We start from the raw sequence: 27,481 nt of genomic DNA on the forward strand, positions 1-27,481 counted from the left end.
AATTATTATACAATCTCAGTTTTTCCTCGCATGTTATATTTCCATGTAGTGCATTCTTTTTATATTTTTGTTTAATTAAAAATAAATTCCTTTAAGCCCCCTTGAATGATAAAACTTCTATGTCTATTACATACAATTCACTCATTATTTGGTAATTGTTTCAGTATTGCGAAAGCTGAGGTTTAAGTATTTGTTACGACCAGCCTTCAATTTAAAAAAAAACACATTAACATTTAGAATTTATGGAATTCTTTAAAACATTCGATATTTGATGTTTCTGTACTATTATTTATTCATAGAACTTAATTCAAATCTTGCAATAAACTTAAAATTCTATTTTTTTTTTAATTTGGTAAGACTTGAATAGTAACTCAGAAGGACGTTAAACGGAAGGGCCCTTATTTTAGTCAGGTATTAAAAGAGAATCTCTGATTTTTGTGTAATCATTTCTAAAAGCTATTAAAGTAGTTAGTTGTTAATATTTTTTTTCGATATAAGGGGTTTTAAATAGAAAAAAAAGAAGGAAAGATAAATGATTTTTTTTTTGCTGTTAGAAAGAGGAATTTTATGCATAATAAATTATATTTAGTTATATATATTAATTATTCATTATAAAAATATTATTTTGTAGTTATTATATTTTTATATGCCATGTTATGCTATATTATTATATTTTATCATTCATCAAATAAGCAAAGAAAAAATATTTTCAATTAATACAAACAATGTATTACATTACCTGGTAAATCATCCTCGCCAATTCGTATGTCTGGACAGATTCTGTTGATTTCATTTTCTGAAAATTCTGTAAAGAAAAGAAAATATTCAATATTAAAGTAACAATCGTATTCTATCATAAGACTACATTCTCATATTTAACGCTCTAACCGGAATATCCTTTGAACCGTCCACCCGTCCGCGTTACCTAACATGTACTTTAGCGGTCATTATTACTGTTCTCCGGTCAATTCATCATATTGCGGTGAAAAGGCTGAGCAAAAAATCTGATAGTATATTTTAGGCGTATGAATAGTAAGTTTAACCTAGTACTGATTCAACGCTACAAAATTTTCAATTTTCAGCTTTTTCAAACAGTTTTTATTTTTGAACTCAAAATGCTACTTAAAATACATAATTAAAACGTCTTGAATGCAAATCTGGATAATGTTTAGGAGTAAGGAATAAATACTGTTATTATGTTTCATACCACACTTACAATCTTTTGTCATTAAATTTGTTATAGCTTCGCGAAGCTTTTGATTTGAAACAAGGATATTAGTCTATTAGTGTTTTGAAGAAAGAAATGTTACTATTGTACGATCATAAAAATATTTGGGCTACAAAAGTTTATAATATTTCTAAATAAATTTCAACCGAGAATCTGTCTTCTTAAGAGTCTTCATACTTATTCCATTATGTGAATTTTTAATACCAGAGGTTAAATTACTTCTAGTATAAAAATATGGTATACTTTTGTAATAATGATTTTTACATACTTTTAGATCGGATTTTTTACACATCTTGCAAAATAGTAAAATGGTTGGAAAACAATAAATTCGAACCTTGATTTCTCCAAAAGTTTATCTTATAGGCGGGGCTGCTGCAAGCTATAAATAAAGTAGACTCGAGTACAACGCAATTAATAAATCGCGCTTTATATAAATACCCGTTTTAAGAAATCGTTTAGTATAAGATATTTATTTATATAGGAATCTATAATAAATAAATATTCCCTATTCCTAGATTTCTTATAAGTATTCTTGAAACATGTGATTTTTTAATAGCATTCTACAGAAGTTTACTGTATAAAATTAAATATAAGGTGGAACAGCCGTCCTAATATTGATGTAGTGGGAGTTATTGGACAGTACGATTCATACTTAATCCTCTTACATCGGAGAACTTAGAATTCACTTCTCAATAATGGCATATAATTTCGTGGGTTACAGTTATTAAAGATGGATTAAAATGAATCATGTGATATTATAACAATGTTTCCATGATTATCAGTTTGCTTTGTTGCAATGGCAATCAGGATCTATCAGAAAGCATTATGTCGACTTTGGAGGGTTAATGATAACTGCTGTGGGACCATCCTAAAATTGAAGAAGGTTTTGAGCTTCCGATTGGAAATTTTACTCTTAGAAATAGCTTAGAATACAGATTTAGATACAGATTCAGAAACAGATAGTTATATAATAATAAGTATGACAATTTACGTGTATGAGAATTATTTAGAAATATTTTTTACGGATCAACCGTAGATGGAAGTTTCCAAAATCGGTAAATGAATTGACAGCGATAACATAATTTGACATCGCACCACCATAGTTTTTGACATTTAATAGAATTAAAATTTTAAAGAAATGTTATTTTAACATTATATTTTAATCTACTTAAATACAAAGCATAACGAAATATAATAAATAGGTGCTCGAAATTGTTTTATTAATATTATCAAAAATGCCATCAGTATGCTTTCAAGAATAGAAATATTTTTCGAATGTATCCCAAGCGTCATTCGAGTGTCCACTACAGACCACCCTGATTTATGTGGTTTGGTCTTGAGTAGTTAGTTATACTCGCGTTCTTCGTCTTTTTCCTCTCCTTTAATGGCGACGAAAAGAAATATTACAAGCAGCATTTCAAAATAGTTTTGCAGTTAATAATCAACAGCATTATTAATACATTTGTTTATAGAAGACAAAAATTTTTGTTTCGTAATATTTCTTAAGTATCTTCCAAATGATCATTCAAGATCACTCTAAACTTCTAACCACTTCAAAGAAAGAATAAACGTAAATATAATTTGGAAATTCCGGGAATTATTTGTAATTGCATTGTGAATTCTAAATTTTAAAGAAAGAAGTAACTACGTTTAATTGCAAATATGATTGTTATAATCTAAAATAGTATTATTACATAATACGTATGTGAAATGAGTACAAATATTTCCAATGTTTATTAGGAATTAGATAGCAATAACAACTGTTGTTATGAGTTTATTTTTTTAATGCTTGGCTGATCTAATAAACTACAGGTCTTGTTAAAATTGAACATCATGAAATGGTTATTTTTGCATCATATACTGAGTTTTAAATTTATCAAGGGAATTATTTCAGTTCTCTGTTATTCTAATCTTCACTAATTCTTCTCCTGTTATTCAAACTATATGTTCCAATCTAATTGCATCGATTTTTAGGAAACTGAAAGAATATAAAATAAGAATATCAATTATTGTTTTCTTGAGAAATTAGATTCACCCTTTATAACAAATATGTCTTCAATAACTTTTAATATTTCATTATGGTCTCATTTCGTTGTACTATTATTTTGTGATGAAACGAAATTAAAAAGAGAAATAATAGTTCTGTAACATTGCGCAAAGTCAATTTAGCTTCGCAGTCATTACATTTTTTTTACCGAAGTAAATATTAATCAAGCAAGCGAACATATGTAAATAAAATGAGCCGCCTTTAAGTAATGCCAACACACCTAAGTTGGGGTAACTAAGTTCTCATGAGGTAATCTGAACTTTTTGTAAGTTCATTTGAAAGGGCATTCGTAGATACTGATCTCCTCACGTTTTCAATAATATAGTTACCGTTAGTTTTGCATAAATTATCCCTTTTTACTATACAAATATTAGTTGACTTAAGTTGCTTATCTGTAGTTTTAAATTTAAAGTAGTTAATGATCATGGTTTGGTTATTTAGAGGGTTCAAGCTATCTCTACCCTTAGGGACATTCATTTGTTGCACACACCTGTCGTTTCTACTTTATATGCTAAGTGGTTTCAGAATGATCTGCAACTCTTGGATTCTAGCATGGGCGTAACCCACTTGTCTTTATTTAAAGGTTTCTATTAAAATATTAGCCTATAATTTAAGAATGAAATATCTTAGATGCTGTGGAGACAATCAAAATGATTTTTATTTTATGTTTCGCAAGAGGCCCATGATTAATTTCATTGTATCTGTTCCAGTTCTTCGCAATTAAATTGCATTAAAAATTTAAAGGTTAAGTGATGTCTCACTGGGAATGTGATTAGAGAAATGAATTTCCTTTTAATACACTTTTATTAACTCAGCGTCTTTCATATATGTAAATATCATGTTGGTAAAGATTGAATTTTGTAATAAATGCTTCACTCCCTTCCTACTGGGCTGGAATCCTTAAGCTTCTTGCAGGTGCGCGTCATTGACTTCAATTTCATATTTTAATAATTCTTGAATTAAATTATTAATTAATTAATAAATATTAATCAAATTTTTATTCCATATGAGGAGTGCCACCTGGTAGCGAATGTAAGAAAAAAAAATACAAGAGTCCATAATAATTTTAATAATGAACTATGAGATTTATTACCTTATCATTTAATAATGAAATAAATGCTGTGGAGACAATCAAAATGGTTTTTATTTTCTGCTTCGTAAGGGACTCATGATTAATTTCATTACATCTGTTCTAGTTCATCGTAATTAAATTACATTAAACATTTAAATGCTAAGTGATATCTTACTGGGGATGAGATTAGGAAAATGAATTTCCTTTCGACACTCTTTAATTAACTCAACGTCTTTTATGTATGTAAATATCGTATTTGTAAGAAATGAATTTCGTAATAAATACTTCACTCCCTTCTTGGCAGACTGGAATTCTGAAAATTTCGTAGCTGTGTGTTCTCGATTTCATTCTTGTACTTTTATATTTTTAGAAGTTTAATTATTAATTAATTAATAATTTTTAATCAAATTTTTATTTAATATGAGGGATAGAATAATATTTATATAGAATAAAAATGATGAATGTAAGGAAAAAAACATTTAGAAATTCAGCTTTGATACCATGATAATTATAATAATGAATTATGAAAGACTAAAAAATGGAAGAGAATAAAAGTAAAAAAAGAGTTTTGTAGAAATGCTCTTGTGTTACTGTATTTAAAAATGGAAAAAAAATTAGTAGAGAAAAAAATAGATATTTTTTTTTTATGAAATTACGAGCCAAAATGAAGATGTATAAAAGTAAGGCGCTAAAAAATATGAGGAATATAAGTTTCTTTAAATCAAAATTTTGGAGTTCAAGGCGAAAATCATAAAAGTATTAGGCACTGAGGAAAATTTTCGGTATGGAAATTTAACTATAATGAATAACATAAGGAAGATAATGCTTAATTATGCATTATAAAATCCAAACACATTAAGAAGGAGATTAAAATTCCAATTTATGAAAAGCGTTTACTCTTTTATGTTTTTGTTTTAACTCTCAAGTTTTTAGGAAAAAGCTTTTTTGATTAAAAAAAATAGTTTTAAGCATGCTCTTTACTTCTGTTTTTTATTTATTTACTAGTTGATATACCCAGTGTTGCTCCGAATTAAAAAGCTTTCATATATAATTTCTTTAACATAAAACCATTCTTTGTATGAAATAACAAACAAAATTTTTTTCGTCTAAAATCTTCATCCTCTTTTATCATTTGTTTTTAATTAAAATTAGAATATCAATTAAACGAGACGATTTTAAAAACCACTGATAGTTAAGTTGCTTCATAAATTATCATTATTTGTTATATTAGTACTGCAAATTTGGCTCACAAATGCTGAAGTATGAAAAAAAGTGCCCATCATTTGAGAGATTGATTTAAGCATAATTTTGAGCACGGTTAAATCACCAAGACCACTTTTAAGTCTTGTCGAAATATCTATTAAAATAAAAGAAAAAGTTTGAAAATAATGTTAGCTCTAAATAAAGTGTAAAAATTCAAAATGTCTGTAAATTTTTAATTAATTGTACATTTAATTAATTTTTGTGCTTTGAAAAGCTGACTTTTTTTTTTATAAGTGAGCAAAATTGAATGAGACCCACTTGTTTAGGAGGAAATGTGGAACATACATACATAGCTACAATGACTTTTATTTATATAAGATTTATTTTGTGTTTTTTTTCTCATGAAAAAAAACCCGGTTTTTTGTTTTGATTAAATTTTTAGGCAATCTTTATGTTCTGGCTTTCACATTTTATGCAATATATGCATTTGATAAATGTCCTTAAACGAATTTCCAAATGAAAATTCGTAAACTGTATTCCGTATGAAAGCATTATATAATAAAATATCGGAGAAGTTTTATCTTGGAGAGCTTCATAAACAATGAATATATGTGTGAGAATGCGTGCTTGTAAAAGAACGAATATATATTAAAGCTTCATAAGCTACTATTTTGTCTCCAAGTAGGATTGCGGAAATATTTATTGTAAGTGCTTATTGATTCAGAAAACTATTAATTTCAAGTATTTTAAAATAAACGTATCCAGGATACAACAACTCGACCAATTAAAGTAGATATGCATGTAGAAAAATTATAGTGAAATATATAGTGTAATTAAAGAAAAATAACTGTATAGTTAACCCTCTATTGGAGAGAAAGGATGTCCCCTAAATCGATAATTATGCTGTGAATAATATTCAAATCAAAATATTGAGTTGTACAGTTTAAATGCAAAATATTTCATTCAAGTGCCGTATTAATAAGAAAACAAACAAGAAAAAACATCCTTAAATCTCTGTATTATAAGAGTGATTCAAATTTCAGTTTCTGTCTACCTCATTTTTTCACATTAGCAAAATTCTGTCCACCTAATCCGCAATCCTTTAAATCGAAATTTCATTGCATTTAAATAATGTTTTTCTTGTTATCATTAATTAAGGATTTCGTGTTCTATTTCGTTTCTTATATGCAAAAATAGGACCTTGGGAAATTTTGTAATCATAGATAGGTTCTCTCATATTTCTGAAGTTGGAATAGAATCGAGAATGAAAATAAGTTTTAAAAAATATGCTTTTTAATAACAGAATTCATATGATTTTTCTGTTAATATAATGCATAAACATTATCTTGAAATTAAAAACTAAATCGAAAGCAGAAAAGACTGGTTATCAGACAATAATTACCATTATATTGTGATCAAAATCTCACAATTTGTTTTTCTTGAGAAGAAATTATGAGTGTATCGACAATGAAAAACACTCTCTTAACTATAAAGAATTTTTAAAAAAGAAAGAAAGAAAGATAGGAATGGCGAAAACCAGCGTCATTTCGTGAATCCTAACTAGAGCACCTCATTTAAAGTTCAAAATCTCGTCTGAAAATATGACAAAATTATCAAAGTGATCTTTGGCTGGAAAGGGATGTTTTCATATAAATAGGATGATGATACAGACTATAGTTAAACTGTGCTGAGAGCAATGTACGTAAAGCGGAAATATATTTGTGCAAGGCTCCGCGTCTCCTGTGTGGGTGAGGATAAGTGGTATTTGTCTTCTGGCGCTAGCCTTGAATTCTTTTAACTAAAGTGCTGTTCAGGGGGGACAACGTTTTTTTTCTAACTCACTAAACTGAATTGTTTCAACCTAATTGCACGCAGACACGCCTTCGCAGCCTCATTACCACTGATTAAGCAGGAGTTCTGATCTTGAAAAGGATGACTCCTCGCTATCAGTCATCTGCAATATTGCGATTTTATTGAATGGGTTTCAATGATAAAAATATGAAATTATTATATTTGGCGACATGTTTTTGTATCTTCTAAATGATATAAGATTCAAATGTAACCAGTGGATCGATTTTGGAAAGAATAATTCTTCACTATCTATGTTCGGCAAAAAATTGTCTACTCATTGATAAAATTGTTAATATATTTTTACAATTTAACTATCAATTTATTGATTAAGTTAAATAATTTTTGAATTGATAAGAGTGCTCCGTCAGGTAGGGAATCTGTTAATAAGTTATTTTAATATTCCGATATATTTAGAATACTAAATAAGAAACAAACTGGAGTAGAAAATGCAAATATATATATATATATATATCATAACTTTAAACGTGCAAGTCTTGCATATATATAAATTTATTTATTTCGTGTATCTCGGAAACGGCTCTAACGATTTCGATATTTTTTTTTATTTAAATAAGGTTTTGCTTTTTATTTATATTGGTTTTTTTCCTGGAGAGAAAAAAAAAACGAGATTTTACACACACACACACAAAAAAAAAATGTTCAATGCGATATAGTGATCAGAGCAACATGACTGATGCGCGTGTTACGGATCCTCGATTCGAGTCCTGAATTTTACTTGATTGTTTTTACTTGTGTATTTATATTTAATATTAATGCTTTTTAAGTTTTATATAGGTATATTTCCTGAAAAAAAGGGATTTTACACAATAAAACATTTTTATAACTAACTATTAGAGCCTTTTCCTAACTGCAGTCATGCTATAATGTTATTTAGGGCCAAATCTCGAACCCGATTTGACACCATGGTAAAACTGAGTGCAAGTTCAAAAAATATAAGTAATGATAGATAAACTGTAAAATGAATGCTGTAATATAGCAGACTGTTTCTTATAACATGATAAACTAAGTGATTTATGAGTTTTTTTTTTTTTTATTTAAATGACCAGTTCATACGTAGGTAAGATTGAAAAATATTCATATGTAATCAGTATGTGATTTGTATTTAAATATTTTCTCCAAAAAAACACGATTTTACACACACACATAAAAGAAATTGCCGAGCAAAGCTCAGTCTTCCAGATATTAATGTAAAAAATGCAAAAAAAAAAAAATGTAATACGCTATTTTTACTGCACTAAAGAAATAAAAAATATTTTGTTTTAGCTTTAGGTGATGAAAACGGTTTTTGAAAAAACTAAGCTCCAATGTAAATTACAAAAATGAAAATTTCTGTGCAATCGTTCAAGTTTAAAATATAAATGCAATTAGAATGTCAGTTTGTTTGAAGTATTTCTTTCAACTCATAACGTTTATGGTTTGATCCTGAAGTGCATATTTTCCTCTTTTTAGAGGATTAAAAAAAAGTCTTTTTTTATATTTTTGTATTAAACTTGTTATGATTTTTAAACTTCTAAAATTAATTTCAAATACCATTATACAAAATTATAATCAATGGCAGTGTTTTTTTTTTTTGAGAATTATTTATATCGAATATTTTCCTAGATGAATTCAATGGCCGCCAACATTTTTCTATCCAATTTCAATTAATTATTTAACCTGTTAACTGGGTATGACGAAATATTTCAATGCAAAACGAATTGAATATGAGTTAATTATCCGTTTAACAGGTTAAACGCATCGTAGGCCTTTCGATGTTACTTTTTTATTATTTTCCAATTCATATGCGGAATTTCAGTTTTTTTTCAGCAGTTTAATTAGTAGCTAGAATGGCAGCTGAAGTTAAGATTACATTCTCAAGGAAGTAAAAGTAGTCGGAACTACAAATAATGAAGGATTTCTTTTCTAGAAATAAGAATTAGTAGAAACTAAGAGAATAGTTTTCCAATTTTTATTAATGGATTTACCCAAATCTTACGAAATGATTTCCTATTTCCTATCTTTTACGGAGCTACTCGATGGATTGTCAATAGAAGGTTTCACACGTAATTTATCTTGCATCGTTTCCAGTGATAATTGCAGCGGTAAAGTTGCCATAATCGAAGAAAATTGCCCAAGTCATCTCAAAGACTTTCGACTTTCGAAGGAGTGGTTGGTTGCCTGTGCCGAAGATTCTTAATAATGGGAAATTTTCCCCATACACGGAGAAATCTTTCTAATTGGTATAGATTTTAGAATGTGTTAAAACTCTGACATCTAGAACCATCAATTTCGCTTTCTTAAAGAAAATTATTTAATGTGATAGGAAGTTGATTTTGAAGAATTTTTTTTTATGTTATACTCACGTGAAAGTGTTTCGGGTATAAATAATGAAGAGATGAAGCAACCAATTAAGATGTGTAACGCAGCTGGCTTTAATCTGAAAAGAAAGAGACACTTATTTTAGGTGACAGCCATTACAAACACAGAAGATAAATGGAGATAGTAACGGTTAATAAACTTTTGTACTTTTTAAATTGTTAAGAAACGTTGATGAGGAATAGAATAAATTTCATTATTTAAAACTATACTGCATAATTATGTATATTTGCTTCAATTATTTTATATTTATTTTAACTGCAGTAAAATGGGCATTTAAAATGATATGATGCCTGTAATAGACTTCTGTACTTTTTAAATTGTTGAGAAGAATAAGTTTCCTTATTCAGCATTTATGCATCACATAAATTTTATTTACAGTAATATTATAATATTTTATTTACAGATTTACAGTAAATAAAATACTATAATAAAATCGGATTTACTGTAAATAACTCGCGGATTTTAATCCGAAAATGCTGTTAAAAACTTCTGTCTCAGCTATTAAAAAAAGGTATTTTAGCACAAAAAAAGTCTGATTTAAAAAAACAAAACTAAATCAAAATAGTTGCAAATGCTGAAATTTACTGGTTTTTAAGTCTTTTATAGTAATACTGGTCTTATAAGTCTTTTATAGTAAATAAAAATTCACCAAAAGCATTTTTGTGTTGATTTGTATCCTTCTTTGGACATTATGTGGATTATCCATTGATAAGGTTTGCTTATTCAAAATACTTTTGTGCTAATATCTGTCCTAATTAGGATATTTTGTAGAATAGCGGCAAAATTCATTTATCTATAAAGATGGTTCTATTATCCAAAAATGGTTGGTGTGCCTCCAAATTTTGTGAATAACAGGAATTACCGTATTTTAAATATCTTTTGTAATTAATAACGTTCAATAATTTTAAATTTTTATTGTAAAATTATGGTTGCAAAAATGTAAGAAAATATTTATTATTAAGTTTCTAAGAATAATTTAAATGTAAAATTAATATTTAATCCTTTTTCCTTGATCTTTACAATGATTTGTGTCTGATTATGCAATTTCTATTTAAACATAAAATAAGAACAGTTTAGGTTAGAAATGTAAGTAATACATGCTCATGTCAAATAAGCATTTATCATAATTTTTTTTATGCAAATGTAATATCAATCATCACAAATATTAAAATGTTTGCTAAAGCAATTTTTTCAGCTGTTTGATATTCCACTTTTATATGTGTTTCATAAGTCACAAAGCAAAATGTTTACTTTAATAAAAAAAATGTTTAATATGGGGATAAAATTGGTTTCAAATTTAAACCTTTTAATACCTAAAACTGATCTTATAGTGCAATAAAATTTTAAATAGTTTAACTATCTATCTAGGTTTAGCAAGAAGGTGCAGATAGCTATATAAATGTTTAAAGTTAATGGTATTTTTAATTTTTACTATAAATAGAATTTCTATCAAAAATTATTTTCTGGAAAAGCATGCATTTTTGCAATATGAAAAACTGTGAAAATATTATTTATTCTTCATATTTCAGTTGCAAACAAGTCACATAAAGGACTAAATCAAAGGAAATATATTTCCTTATTCTACAGATAATTTCCGAGTACAAAATAAATGGCTTTTCTTATTCTTGTAACACATCTTCGGAAATTCACAAGGAGAATATTAACCAATATTTCTGCCTATCTTATTTGCCATCTGAATTATGTTAATTTTAAAATTCATAAACTGACAAATAATTTATTATGAAGAGGATCTTGTTATCCTTTAATGAAGTTTGTATGCGTAAAATTTGTTTTTGATTTCATTACTAATTATTTTTAAATATTTTTATTTGCTTCTCCTTAGTCCAAGATTAAATTTATTTATTATGTCTGGTCACAAGGTCAATGCAAATATACATCATTTTACCTAAACATCAGAACCACAGATAAGAGATGAATATAAATAAGGAATTGCAGCATTAAACCAAAATTTGCATTGGCCAGCAAATGTTTACCTGCAACATAATAAGGGCAAACATTTTGTTTGCTTACATTGTTAAATGCTTGATTATATCGCAATATAGGCAAACATTTTATATTATATATATTTTACAATATTTTGTTTATATCATTTACAATATATTTTGGATAATTTTTCCCCCTCTGAAATGTTAACTCGTAAAATATTGAATGATAAAATCAATGAACTTATAAAAAGATTTTAATGTTTCATTTTTAATTTTTAATGTTTCATTTTTCATTTTTAATGTTTTTTTAATTACTTAACTGGAAATTTCAGCAATTTATTCTTTTTTATAAAAAATAAGATAAAACTTTCTCTTCCTTACTCGGAGGCAAAATATCTTTCATTTTTCGTCATTTATCATATCAGTGTAATGAAATAGAATTGCATTAATATTTATTTAGCACTGCCTAAACTTGGAACACGCATAGAAATGCTGGTATGCAATTTAATATAGCTTTTTAGATGTAAAAAGAAAATTAGAGGTACAATCATAATTGTAATTTTACGTCCAAATAATCAAAAACATATTTAGAAAGGTGAAACTTAAACAAGGAAAATAAAAATTGCTTCTGGATGTGCAAACAGGCTTTCATATAACTTTAATTTAACTTTTCCCCGCCTATTGATGCCATCTGACATCACCAGAATAGTTTGCTTTTAAAATTCAACAAATCGCTTGCCCCCATGTTGCAATTACTTGTTCCTAGGTGACAACATGATCTAGAGACAAGATAACGATGATTAATTTTAAGTAATTAATCTAGATGAAAAAAGTTATTTTTAACATGAAATATTTATAGTTTTTTTCAACATTATTATTATTATTATACTAACAAATAATAATCTGGGCTGACGAAAGTTATGAAGCACGAAATACTGCAGTTACACTAACCAAGATATAAACACCACGTCCTAGCCATGACTGTCGAGATCAATTTACTAAATTCCGTCTGATCACATCCCTTCAAACTAGATTGTTAAGAACTGATCGTAAGAGCCATCCATGATCTGACAGACCAGTCAAGTTAGTTTTTTTCATGTCGAGCAAGATGTTAAACTTGAAAGGGGAAGGTACCAATAGGGACGGCAGATGCAAAGTTAGATATTAGGTAGTTTTATAAGACTTGTTTCTTGTTTGTAAAGATTGAATTTTGTAATCGAATTTTCACTCACTAGAGCTCTAAAATTTCATACATTTGTTTATTCTCGGTGATAACTTAAGATGATGGACTACTCTTAACCATAAGATTAAATATCAGTTAACCGAATAATATTTATTAATTTTGATTCCATACGAAGAGGTACTGCCTTTTACTAAATATTAGGGGGGGGGAACTGGTTTATTTAATAATATTTATGCTTACGAATTACAAAATAATGGTTATAAAATGAAAAAGAATAAATAAATAAATTTACATTTTAGTAAATAATATTGTTTTTTAAGAACTATTTAATTAATTTTCTTAATAATTATGTCCAAAAAAATGAAAAAGCCTTAAATTTAAATTGCTTTTTAATATTTCTTTTCAGGGAAAAAAGAACGGGGGGGGGGGTATCTTAGTCGCCATTACTGGCAGGAAAAAAATCGACAACTATTTTGCCTTTCTTAAACAAAAGTGTTGGGAATTTTTAACGAGCAAAATGAGATTTTAATTTATATAATATACACCTCACTAATAATAATGCATTAAATTAATGGTTAAATATTTTCATTCACTTATATTTGCTGCGCTTTGCTTACAGTCTACCAAAGGATAGCATGACACACTTATTATCTAAAATTTACATTAATGATAACTTTTGCATAACAATATTGAACTGAATCTTTTTATTTAACCTTCGCATAACAGTATTGAACTGAATCTTTTTATTTAACCTTCGCATAACAGTATTGAACTGAATCTTTTTATTTAACCTTCGCATAACAGTATTGAACTGAATCTTTTTATTTAACCTTCGCATAACAGTATTGAACTGAATCTTTTTATTTAACCTTCGCATAACAATATTGTACTGTTTATTTATATCCGAACTTTACATAACAATATTATATTTTCTCTTTTTATCCTATCTTTGCATAGCAAAATTATTCTGTGTCTTTTTATCCACAGTATTGGTTGGCATTTAACGATAAAAGGCAATCAGAAATGAAGCATCAGTTTTGGCTATGATTCAAGTAAACTTTTTGGTGACTCTTAGCACAGGTATCTAAAGATGTTTTAAGTAGGAAAAGATTACAAATACTAATAACAAGTATAGTTAAGAATATCTTACGTATAAAGTTATTAAATATCATCAGATTTTTACTTTTTAAATAAAAAAATTTCTAGAAAAGTAATAATTATGCTCCTAAATGGCGAATACTAACTACATATTATAAATTTAAATAATGAAGAAAATTCAGTGTTTTATCTGATGAATCTCTCGAAATAAGATATTATATTAGATATTTTATGGTTTAAATATTCTTCAATGTCGGTATGATTTTAATTGCTCCTTATTATAGATTTCAGTTTTAAGATTTATTAATGCAAATCGAATAAAAACTTTTAAAAATTTGTAAACGAATCAATTAACGAAGAATGAAGAAAAATCTTTCATTATTTAACGAAGAATTTAGTAAGATGAGAAGTAAATCATCGTAAGAAAACTGGAGTACACGAATTTGCATTTTGTATATTTCGTGTGAGCTTCTTAAAATATTATAATTTATTAAATATTATTGCTTAGATATTAGTTTTAATATAATATATTTAATAATTATTAAACGATCTCCATTGATATATTTGAGAAGATTTTAAATATTACAAAAGAATATAATTTATCAGTCAAATATATAATTCTTTTGTGTTTTTTTCAGAAAATATCTTCAGTTTAAAAAAATGCAATTATCCTAATGTATTTATATTATTTTTAAGCAGCTGTTATTTTTCCTCTATAAAGACGGGTTTGATGAAATTAAACTCCTCGTTATGTATAATTTCAAGTTTTATTTCCTTCATTATCTCGATCCTTTCGTTGACTGTTTATTATTATCATTTCAATATTTCAACCTAAGTTCAAATTAAATCTAATATAGCGCAGATTTTCCTGCTCCTCCCACCCCACGCTTTGTAGTTTCTTTCATCGAGGTTGCTTTCATAATAAATTTTGTAGAATTTCCATTTGCCATTCGCGAACAGTTTTGCAAAAGAAGAATATATGTTATCCATCAGTGAGATAACTAAAAACAATGGTACAAAGTTTATAGAAAAGAAAGGAACAAGCCAAAACGATTTAAATGAGATAATGCTGAAAACCCTATTCCATAATTTTAAACTTGAGAAATACGAATCCTGTCTTATTTTTGCAGAAACTAGCAATTACTACGAGCTCTTAAAAGCAAGAATTCTTTGCTTTTGATTTTAAGGACTTCAAAGGAAATAATATTTTACGTAAAGCAGTTTTATTTATGTAAACTCCTTTAAGTTTTTCCATTAGAGTTTTTTTTTATTTTACTGGAGAAAATTTATGTGACCTCAAGTATACATAAAGCAAGGAAAATAAAATAGCAAATAATACTTAAAAGTTATATGGCATTTTCAGTAAAATTAAATAAAAGCTTATTATAATAATAAATAAAAGTTTATACAGTTAATTTTTAAATTAAGTTCAAATGGTTTTAAATTCAACTGTATTTACAATTGTTCTTTAATAATATTGAAGGATTTTATTTATTGCAAAATATTTTGCGATTTCAAAATTTTGAAACATAATATTATTGCAACAAAATTTCAGTGTGTGTATAGCGAGATGCGGTAGCCATGATAAAACATTAGAAATAAGACATGGGAATAAACAATTTTTTATCGTAGAAAAGTGCATATTTATGTTCAACCCTGCTATTTACTCCTGCATTGTTTCTGTTAACAACAATCCTGCCATTGTTTAAAATAACAACAAAAAAATGTGTAGTATAAAAATTATTTATTTAATAAATTATCTCAAATGGTGAGAAATTTGTCATGGAAACAAATAAATGCAAAGTGTCTTAGAAAGTTAAATTTTAAAGTCATGATATTTAAAAAAAATTGATTGCAAATAGACCAAATAAAAGAAAATTAACGGAAAAATAGGAAAAAAAAATCCCTCTCTCTGTATATATAACCAGTACTTAGTATTTTAAAAAAAATATTCTAAACATTTTATACCCAAATGAAAAATCATCGCTAATAGGATAAAAATTGAGCTGAAGAGAAAAAAAATTACATACTAGTATCTATATGAACTTGCAACAGCTGAAATGCATCATAAAAATAAATTATAGTTATTATTCACTCATAAATTATAGTATACTCATTGTAGTTTGAAGTATTAGTTGCCTCCCTTTTGTTTTTATGAATAATTGAAAATAATTGGAATCTTAATGATTGGCTACTGAAATAATGATGAAGATGACGAACCCTATCACAACTTTGCTTTTTCTACTGACCTGTAGCAAAAGTTTTCCTTTTTCTTCTTGAAACAAAAAGGATCTCAACAAATTATAGTTTGGATTATATCATCATTCAAATGTGGAAAAGAAGATAAATTTTTATTCAATACTCCATTCATCAAATACATCTGTTAATTTATTCATTTGCATTTAACAATTCATTCTAAAAGTATAATGGCGCACATTATCGGTCATTGATGTAGGAAGAAAAAGATAAATCTCAGATATTTTCATATATCTTTCAAAATTATTGAAAAATAAATTTCCTTTTCTAATATTACACGACACTTGATTCTGACATAATATTTCACAAAATGGAAATGGATACTAGGAATTCTGCTTCTATATTTATAATTAAAACTATTTTAATTAAATTTTACTTGCAATGAAATTAAACGATATTCAAAATAATATAATGGTTACTTCAACACATGGAATAGAACGCTTTGTACGGTATTAATGAATACATTTGATAACAACATATAACAGCAATTTATTGTACAAGATTGCACCAGTTAAGGTTTCAATGCTTCAAATATTTTTTAAAAAATTGAAATGTTAGAAGACAATCCGAAGAATTCTTTTCAATAGCAATTAAGCTCTTAAAAAACAATCTGAATGTACTTATATGCATCGGACCATAATTATAAATAAATACTTATGAAGAAAGGGATTTGTTGAACATCACAACATTGTCTTAATGAAATAAGAGGGAGGTCTTATCGAAACTTTCTCGTATACTCTCCAATAAAGGTGTCACCCCCTCCCCCGAATAAAATTAATAAGGTCGCGAATGGCAAATAATAGTTAAAAAATATAGATCTATGGCATGAATCGAGCATTTCTACTGAATCTATCGTGCAAATATGTATTTTGGAAAGAAATTTTTTCTAAACGATTGAAACCGAAATTTCACGTGAAAGTGCAGTTGTAGTCATAAGATCAATACTGAATTCCATTGATTTAAATCACTGCACTTATGAGTTGTATTTACATACATGTGTGTAAACCGACATTTGGTCAATCCTTTGACAGATTTGGCTCTAAATGTGACACGAATCTACATTTTAGATGCTAAACCTGTGTGCCAAATTTTATCTAGCTAGCTCTGTTTGTTTTGTAGTTATCTTGTTCACTTGTACTCTAACAGCAAGACAGGCAGATTCCCTTTGAATTGGATTTCCTTCAAAATATGATAGAAATCCACGAATTTGGTTCATATGCCAAATTTTATACGTCTAGCTCAAAGCGTTTTTGAGCTAACGTTTTCACAGAGAGATAGACATAATGCCAAAAATGTGCTTTTCGAATTCTAGGAAGTCCAAAACGATTCACAGCGATTATAATTCACAAAATATTGTGTCCGAATTTTTTGTCGATGACAATACAACTTCTTTGTATATACGAAAAAGTAAAAAGAAAGAGTACATTTTTATTATGAGTTTTGACGATTTGTTATGATGATACAAAAGACAAAAGATAATTAAGACCAACTATATTATTATTATTTTTATTTATTTTACAATGACAATAAACTATTTCTATGCATGCATTTGATCTATAGTCCTATATCATGTAATATAATTTATAAATAAATTGAAAAAAATGCAAAAATTTAAAGCAAAAATGCGGTAGTTTTGTAATGCGGGCAAGTTGGAAAGAGGCTTGATTGAAACCTTTTGCAAAATAATGGATTTTGCAGTTAAATATTTTACATAATGCATTACAAAGTGTTTTTGCATCTCTAAGAATTTAGAAAAAGTCTCATCTCCTGTAATACCGAAAGAAGTTTCCGATTTTCCTAAATTCCGTTTGCGAAATCAAAGTAACCTTTCTGACATTTATTTAGTTGATTTCAAATTCTTACTGGCAACGGATGAACAATTTATCACAGCTTGATGAAGTCATGTTAATGGAAAGTTATCATGACGTCAACGTCTTTCTGGTTTATTTTTCCCTTCGAGTGGGACGCATCTGCATCACTCTTTCTTTTTAGGTGTCAGCCTCATTGCAATCACGATTTAAAGTGCACTTTGAACGGATATGAGATCTAGATAGAAACTGAAGTGTATTTTTCTATTTCTCTGATATTTTAGAAATAAAGCTAAATCAAAATCATTTCGAATTCTATTTATTTTGTTAATAATAAAAAATATTAATATAACGACGTATTCATGATCCTTCAAATAATAATTGCGCCTCGTTTTGTTTCTTTTTCGTTGGTGTTTCATACTAAATACTGTGAATAAGGGACATTATTGGTATTTAAGTATTTTTTGTCACTGCATCAAAATTGGTTTATGATTTTAAAATTATAAATATAAAAGGCTTTATAAAGGTCATTTATTAATGTATTAAAAAGGATAAAACAGTTTTTTAATCAAAAATATGGATGCCATCTGACCGAGGCTCAGATAAATAAACTTTAAATAAATTGAAATCGTAATCACATTTATAATCGATTTTAACTTTTAATGCACGCGCGGAATTTCTTTCTAATATAATTTCTTTGTATTAATTTCTATATAATATTGTTAGATTTATGTTAACTTTTTTTTAATTTCTACTCTTCCCTACATTGATAAAACTGCGTTCAAAAACCTTTTTATTATTTTCTACTATTTAGTCTTTAATATATTTCATACTTCAGGATTACAAATATTATATTAAATTTAATATTTCTTCAATTAATATCTAGTTGGGCTAGTTTTGAGAAATAAAGTTTTAATTAAATGAATATACTCATTGACAGTTAACAACTCTAAAATCAATAAAATATTTCATTATCATCGAGAACCAATAACTGTACAATATTTCAGAACTGTCGACTACAAAATCAAATACTAAAACATCAAACAAATAAAAATGTTTGAAAACTGAAATAATCTGTAATCAAGTTAATTCAATTTAATAGTATTAAGTTACTAATTGTTACTTGTTGTGAAGTAACACGAGTTTTTTTGTAAAGGATCTTGCAATTTTGAACCATGAATATGTGACGAGGACGACATCTACCCGGTATTCTCTCTTGAAATTTACATGCCCCATGAGTGGGATTTCAGCTTGTGACTTATAGTATACTAAACCCCCATATACAGTGGACTTTCGGTGGAACCTTGTTTCGAACCTGAAACTCTTTGGTCTTAATGCCAGACCCCTTCAATCCACCTGAATCAGGATGATGACATGTGGGTTATAAAAGGGTAAAATCTTTCTAAAAGTCAATGGATTATCATTTAAAGATTTAAAGTTTCTGAATTTATTTTCGATCAAAAGCAATGTGCTTTTTGTGTAATAAGTAGGAATTTGGGAAATGCATACTTTTCAATGTCTTATGTGATGTCATATAGATATTCAAGAAATACAACTGCCCGATACGGAGAACTTTCTTTAATTTTTAGTTACTTAAATATTATTTTTCTCAGTTCTTTCTTTTAAAATTTCAATTCCTTTAACAAGGACAAAAATTTCAACTATGATTGTTGAGTCGAGCTCTACCACTTCTAAAAGATTCAAAGGAGAAAGATATTGATGATAGAAGTTCTCATATTTTAAATTTCTTTACGAAACTCAGATATCTCAAAGAAATTTAAAATTTCAAGGACATTTTGAAACTTTTATCCAAAAATTATCCCTGAATATTGCTTTAAGCTGTAACAATGCATGAACATTTGCAAGATGGTACTAAAAGATCGCCTTACAAGTAGAGACAGAAAATGAGCTGTAATTTTTGTACAAACCCTAAGTCTAGGGAGTTAGAAGGAAAGGGTTCTTTTTTATGGAGGCGACATACGTACATTTTTTTAGGATCTTTTGTCGGTGTCAAGTCCGATGCTTGTTGTAGGGGGATAATGGGTTTCAAAGTGGGGTAATAAATAATCCTATTCCGTGAGACAATGACTTTTCCATGGCAGAAACTTTCAAGTGGACCATTTGGGAAAGCCATCAAAAAATTCACGAATAGATTAAGCGGTGGTAATAAAAGGACTTTTTTGTCGCTTTCACCCCAAGTTTTATGCTGATTTCTAACAAGAGTTGAAACACAGTAAGACTTACTTTTAAAAGCACTGGTTTGCTTACATGTTAGTTGCAGGATTGTATGTATGCAAGGGATATGTTTAATCTCACTTAAGATAAAATTAAACTCCAGTCCTTCTTAATGACTATGAATGTGACAAATTTAAGTGCAATATGTCCTTTTTTTAGGTCAAGATGTAATGCAGTGCTTTCATATATTGTTGTTAAAATTAGATAAAATTTTGTCACATTCGTATCCAAACATTGGATAGAGCATTTTCTACAATTCATAAAAAGAACTTTTTTTTTCAGAAAAACTTAAATCAGATTTGAGGCACCCACGTAATTTACTCAACTTGACGAAGTACATATGAAGATCATTAACGTGAAATGGATGCTTTTGTAAACAAAGTTTCGAAATGGATACTTAAATAAACAAAAATAAAAATGAATTTTGAAATTTCATTATTTTTCTTTTTTAATTCAACAGTTTCTTTTAATTTCTTCATCGAGTGACATTTTAAAATTAAATAACAAAACTGGTAACCAAATAAATGCAATCTGATATTTATTTTTGCTCTATATTTGCATTCAAATATATAAGAACGCACCCTCCCCACCACCACCACCAATTTTGATCTAAAAAAACGTTTTGGTGATTTATAATGAGAAAGACTTATGTAAAATTTCATTCAGATTTAGGGAAAAATTTAATAAGAGCAAATTGTAATTTTCAGATGTATAAAGGAAAATCGAGATTACCAATATCCTGGTAATATGATAAAAACATAGAAAAGTTATCCAATTCTGCATAGTGAAGTAACAAACTTCAAGATCTATAACTGCAATTTTGTAAAACTCGATCTATTCATATATAAACATAACAAATATTTCATATTTTGTAAATTAAAATAAAATATTAGTTTTCAAACAAAAATTCTTCTAATTTGATATATAAGCATTATTTGCTTAACATCATCATATACATATCTTAGGTTCAATAGCATAACTAAGCAACTAGAGAACAGTTGTTCCAAAAAAAAAAAAGTATAAATGAAAATTTTGCCAGGATTTCCGGAAAATGTAAGACCCTGAATTGGGTTATAAGCATCATCTAGGTGTTGTCTACAGCAGTTACTCAGTCACCCCTAATAGCGCCTTTTTTATGCTTTTACCACTTATTCGCCAATTTTGTAGGTACTTGGTTACAACGTTCACTATATGGTAAGTGGATGACTTATATAAAAAAAATTACAATACATAAATATCCAGTGTCGTCTGTCAAGCTGGGCAAAGTTTAAAAATAGCCTCACCGATGCGATATTCCATATTCTGTTTTGACGTCTAGCAACTATGCCAGATTTGTTTTCATGCGTGCGAATAAAGTTTGGCATCAATAAAAATTAGTTATGGGATTTTAAAACTTCACATTTTATTTGTATTTTTAATGCTGGATGGTAGCAAAGATTAATGAGCAGAGGTTTGCAATTTTTATCATTTTATATTATGGTGATTTGTTAGATTCTCACTTTATGGGACAGTTGGAAGTTATTTTTATTATTTTGTTTCAGCATTTTTTTTATTTTGAATTTTGCAGTGCATTTTTTTTTCTGTTAGTAGATTACTATTTCTTCCAAACCGAAATTAGTAAATAATTTTGATTTGAGTGTTCATTCACATTACAGATGGAGAAGGTACTACAGTAACAAAACAAAACTTTTAATGTTACTGTAAATTTACATCTAAAGTGCACTACAAACATTACTTTTAAAAAATTCTTAAGCACTCTGCAATGTGAATGAGATTTTCTGTTACAACTTTTGTTTATTCATGTGGGAAATTCATACCCGAGATACTGTTTAAGGATAACAGTCCTTCAAAGCGGGCACATCTTCCAGACCTTAATAAATATCCCGAATTTTGCATAATACAATAACTTTTCACTAAACAGGTTAATATAATTAAAATATTATAACTAAACGAATTTAGTACATAATTCTATTTATAGAGAAAATAATTGCAGAGAAGACATTTGTAAAGACTGCGTCAGGAACTATAAGTTTTTGTCCATGGGTGAAAATGGAAAAGCAATCATTAGATGATGCACTTAATTAATAATATGAGAGATAAAATCGCATTTAATCTTTCATCAGCAAAATTAATTAAAAAATGACACATAGCTATCTAACACCCTATCCAAAATGGGCGGCATTTGATACAAAGTATGCTTTGTCCAAGCGGTCTGTTTCTTGCGTTGATAAAGCAGTTTGTGGAGCCACTCATTATAGCGTAATGACTGTGTTAACTAAGTGGAATGGCTTAATTTCTCAAGCGTCCTCATTTCTTCATTTACTCATTACAGCCTATTCAGAGGACTTTTCACATCAATGTGTCCAAGGTTGTAATTTTGTACATTTAAAAAAGGACCAGTACGAAATAGTTTATTTTTTGTCGGTTACATGCCATAAAGATCATGCTAATGTTAATTACCTCGCTTCCCTTAATTAAAAATAATAGAAATTACTATGTCTGAGCGTGCATATGAATTACATTGAAATGATGGTTGAATGATATTGTTGCTCCAATTCATTGCGAAAATCGGTGGCTGACGTAGATTATGTTTTATAGATGAGCCAAGTGGTTGAAAATAAGAGCAGTTGCGTAGAAGCATATGAGGAAGGGAGAAACAATTTCTTCGGGATTTAGTCTCAGTGATGCCGCAAACATAAAATAGCAGTATATTTATTTTTCTATAAAACGTCGAATTTTAAAATGGGGGTGAAAAAAAATACCATTCTCTAAGCGCCACATATCCTTGCTACGCCAATGAATGAAAACTAAATGCATTAAATTATATAAAAAAGCAATTGCAGTGGTGCCATTTTGAAATATCAAAATTATTAAATCAATCTAGAAATGCCGTGATGGAGTTCAAGGTTTTGAATCGGGCCTTTTTTTATAGTTAATTTACCCATGATAAAGGTCATGATAAAGTCTGATATTTTGAAGCCGTATTTTAATATTTTGATGTGATTTAAAACTAAGAAAAGACACATTAAAACAATGCAACTGTTACATGAAACAAACACTACATATGCTTTGTTTTATAAAACAGATACATAATATTTTAAATTTTGTACTGATAAATTCATAATTTAAAAAAAATAAACTGACAAAATATTTGTATTTATCCTTCGCTGACAGTTTATTAACACGCTCAACATGCTTCTGATTATGTATTAAAGTATTTTTTACTTCATGTGAATCATAAAGCAGTAGTTACCATCATATATGGCAGCTAATTTTAACCAAACCGTTTCTGCATTTGCCTTCCTACCTTCTTACCACTCTGTAAACAAATTTGTTATTTATATAAGTTTTCGCATCTCTGTCCCACAATACTCGCCCCCCCCCCCCAAATCGATACAAATCGTTATAAATCGAAGCCGAATACATAGCAGTTTTCAATACAGACTAAAACTCCAAGTAATATGTGAAACATTGAGGAGCCAGTAATCGGTTTTAAGAGTAAAAGAAAAACAATTAAACATTAACTAAAAACAGATGGCAATGCTTCAGCAGACAGCATTTATACAAAGAAAAAAGGAATCATGCATCTACTTTCTGATATTTATGAATTTTGTAACATTAAGTGTAATACCTTTCCAGTATAAATTAATTCAAAATATAAAAGATTCGTAATTGTTCCATTAATCTTTAAAATCTTTTCGAACAGCAAAAGGATGTAAAGTCCAGTCCTGTTTTCCGAAAAAAATTTAGTCTTCTAATGGCCCATCTAATCTAATGGCTGCATTTTGCTACTGCAACATTTCTACTGGCAGTAGTAAAAGCAAAATATTTTATTCAAAAATTAAATTTAATTGGTATGCAATTTATCTCATGTGACAGGTATAAACGCCATATCATTTATAAACAAAACATTCTAATCCTCTTTGCTTTAAAAGGAAGGTTTTGTCTAGGACCTTTTCTATTAGGAAAAAGGAATCTTGTCACTGAATATTAACTTCTAAATATTTTTCTAACTTTTTCATGGGCGAAAACTTTTGATAATTTAGCATTTAGATAAATCATTGGGGAGCAGAAATATGAATTTTTTATTTATTATTGTGGTTTTTATTTCTGGTACCGGAATCATTTATATTAAATGCAAGTTCATCTTCTTTTCGGCGTCATCTGAGGACAGCACTGATTACAACACTTTCATTCCAAATGCGATTCAAGATACAAAAGATATTTGAAGTTTAAAAAATTAATGCCACATGAATCATTCTTTTCACATTTTGACAGGTTAAAGAAACCTATTCTGTTCAGTAGCTTGAGCTTTCTAGATGATAAATATTTTTAAAAACCTACATTTGAACTACTGTTACCATTGAAAAGGTAACAATAAGTAACAAATGAATCGTAAGTTCAGAATCCTTTCACAATATTTTATAAATCTTACTCACAAGATTATTGCAAATCCTATGCTGTTAGCTATTAGAATGATAAATATTTTTTAAAACCTACATTTGAACTACCATTACAAGTAAAAAGGTAACAATAAGTGATAAATAAACCATAAGTTTTAGAGTCCTTTCGGAATATTTTATAAATATTGCTCACAAGATAACTGCGAATCATATGCTGTTAACTACTTAGAATGATAAATATTTTCTGCTATTTCGAGAAGCAAAATGTTTTCTTATGGAAATTTCTTTCCTTCACTGCTAACATTAGACATGATTGCAATAGGCCATCAATTATTTTGCAATTTTTAGCAATAAATAATTTTTAGATATTCGTCAAACGATTAAAAAATTAGATACAAGATTCGAGAGAGATTGCCAGAATAATTTATTATTTAAAAAAAAACCGTACTAGAAATGAATGTTCTTCAAATCTTGTTTTAGGTGTGTTTTTTTATAAAATAAAATTGAATGGTATACGAAAATAAGATTATTTTATGTACCATTTTATAATTATTATATATTTAGAAGAATTTACATATAAGAAAATACATACTACAAAAATAATAATATTTTGTACATATGAATATCAGTATGATAATAAATACAGATCGAATGAAAAAAGTATTTATGTATCTGACAAATAAAACGTAATCAACGTTACTTTTGCCTACCAGATAATAGTTATTTTTTTACAGGAAATGGACAATTACTTTTGCAATCAAGCAAGTTTTCATAACATTAAAAAAGTTATACAAAATTATTTTTTCTTATTTTTATTCTAACGAAATATATGCAACAAAACCACAGACATTAAATCGCCAAGTTTTTAAGACTAAGGTTTGATATATCTTCATCTATTAATGTTCGCGTAGTATGTCTGGGGTCGCATCTATTCACTTCATCGAAAAAATATCACTCATCTTTGTTGCGCAAACCCTGTCGTTAATCTTCTGTTCGATTATTATAGGCCGAGATTCCCAAAACAGCAGTTAATAAGCGTTGGAAAAATGCTTTTCCTATCAGCTTTGTAAATCACCATTCTCAACGGTGATAAGATCCACCTGGGAAATTTTTCGAATGCTATTTCAAAAGCTTCAAGAACAAAAACGCAGGGCACTGGCATAAACTGAAAAAGGCCACAATCAGAGTGAGCCATTTTTTTTTCTCTCTCTCTATATCTCTTAGTGGTTTTACAATTTTCGCAGATTCCAAATTTACGGTTCAAATTATGATAATTTATTTTGTACAAATTTTAAAAAATTACCTTTATAATTTCTCTGTTTTATATATAAATGTGTAATTGACTTTAAATTGGAATGTTGTGCTTGAGGTAAACCATTTTTTAGCTAAACGCAATGGCTTAATTTTAATTTTTGATAAAGTTACATCAGGTAATTTTAATTATATATATATATATATATATATATATATATATATATGTATCACTCTACTCTCGTTTTATTTCTTATTAAATCACCATTTAAAATGGCAAATAATTATTATTAATCATTGGTTATCATAGTATTTATTTCATATTTGGTATAAATACCATAATTTCACTTTTCACTCTTGTTTTCAATTCAATAACTGACAGGATGAATTTTATTTATATTTTAGTTGCACGCTTTGCTTTAATTCGATGCAAAATTATTCAGCTAACATAAGGACCTGCTTATTGCTATGAAAAAAAATATTTATTATCGTTTTTAGTTGATTTTTACCGAAAATTTTTTCTACATCTTATCATTCTTTAGGTATTTTTGAAAAATCAAAATTTCAAAATAAATAAAACGTCAAAATGATACACCATCTTGAAAGGTGAATGAGAGGCATCATCTGAGTGCAAAGGTTTAATTGCTGGTATCTTTAAAAAATCGACAAGGAAGATTTGATTAAAATATAAGACTACTTCTTTATATCATTTATCTCTGCTGTACTTTAAAATCAGTTTGTTGAATATGATTTTTTTTGAGACTCCAACTAACAATATCTAAATCAACGTTCCATTTTAAAATCTTTACTAATATATAATTACGACAAATTCATCGTTCAGTACTTATCTTATTGCAAAAATATTAATCCTTGAGTATAACTGCTAGAAGAAACGTTCACAGATCTACAAAAATGTTCAACGGTAAAAAAAATTTAAATAGAAGCAGAGCTACAGGATGAATAATTTTTTCTCTTTGATTAATAAATAAATAATTATTAAAGTATCGTATTAGTAAAGCTGCTTATAGCAGTAGTTTAATGAAAAATGCAAATTATTCTTGACCTTAATTTCAAGCAACTATTGATCATGTAAGTACTCAAAAAATTAGGACAGCCTTAATTATTTTGTGAAAAATTATTATGAATAGAGGTAGTATCCATTTAGATGTCTCGAACTCTAAATTAGGACATTAAAATGTATCTTTTTCATCAACAGCTTAATTCATATTCATATAATTTATAAATGGAAATTAGTATCCTCGATGAAGCGTCTATAACTAATCTATTGTACGTCATTTGCTTATTTTAGTAAACCCTGATTGTTTTAAGTATTTTTTATTAAATCATTTAAAAATAAAAAATAAAAAGTTATATGCTTTTTCAAAATAATAAGAATAAATTATATTTTATGAAAACCAATTACTCTATGCAGTTTATTTTTTTAATTCACAGCATTTCGCAGACGCTGATGAAGAAAAATTTCGAAACTTAAAAATATAACAGCAATGCTTCAGACATATT

General features: G+C 27.8%; 1 protein-coding gene across 4 annotated transcripts in view; it reads right to left on the reverse strand.

The window, feature by feature from the left end:
* LOC129958488 (collagen alpha-1(XXII) chain-like) overlaps positions 1 to 27,481 on the reverse strand; it is a 197,195-nt gene that overhangs the window by 86,181 nt on the left and 83,533 nt on the right. For all 4 annotated transcript variants that reach the window (XM_056070996.1, XM_056070994.1, XM_056070993.1 and 1 more), the window contains 2 exons: positions 9,765 to 9,838; positions 740 to 805 (listed from right to left, as the gene is read on the reverse strand). In XM_056070996.1, the coding sequence (XP_055926971.1) occupies positions 740 to 805; positions 9,765 to 9,838 (140 nt within the window). The remainder of the gene's footprint in view (positions 1 to 739; positions 806 to 9,764; positions 9,839 to 27,481) is intronic.

The sequence above is a fragment of the Argiope bruennichi genome, chromosome X1 (genome assembly GCF_947563725.1).
Source record: "Argiope bruennichi chromosome X1, qqArgBrue1.1, whole genome shotgun sequence".
Taxonomy (NCBI): Eukaryota; Metazoa; Arthropoda; class Arachnida; order Araneae; family Araneidae; genus Argiope; species Argiope bruennichi.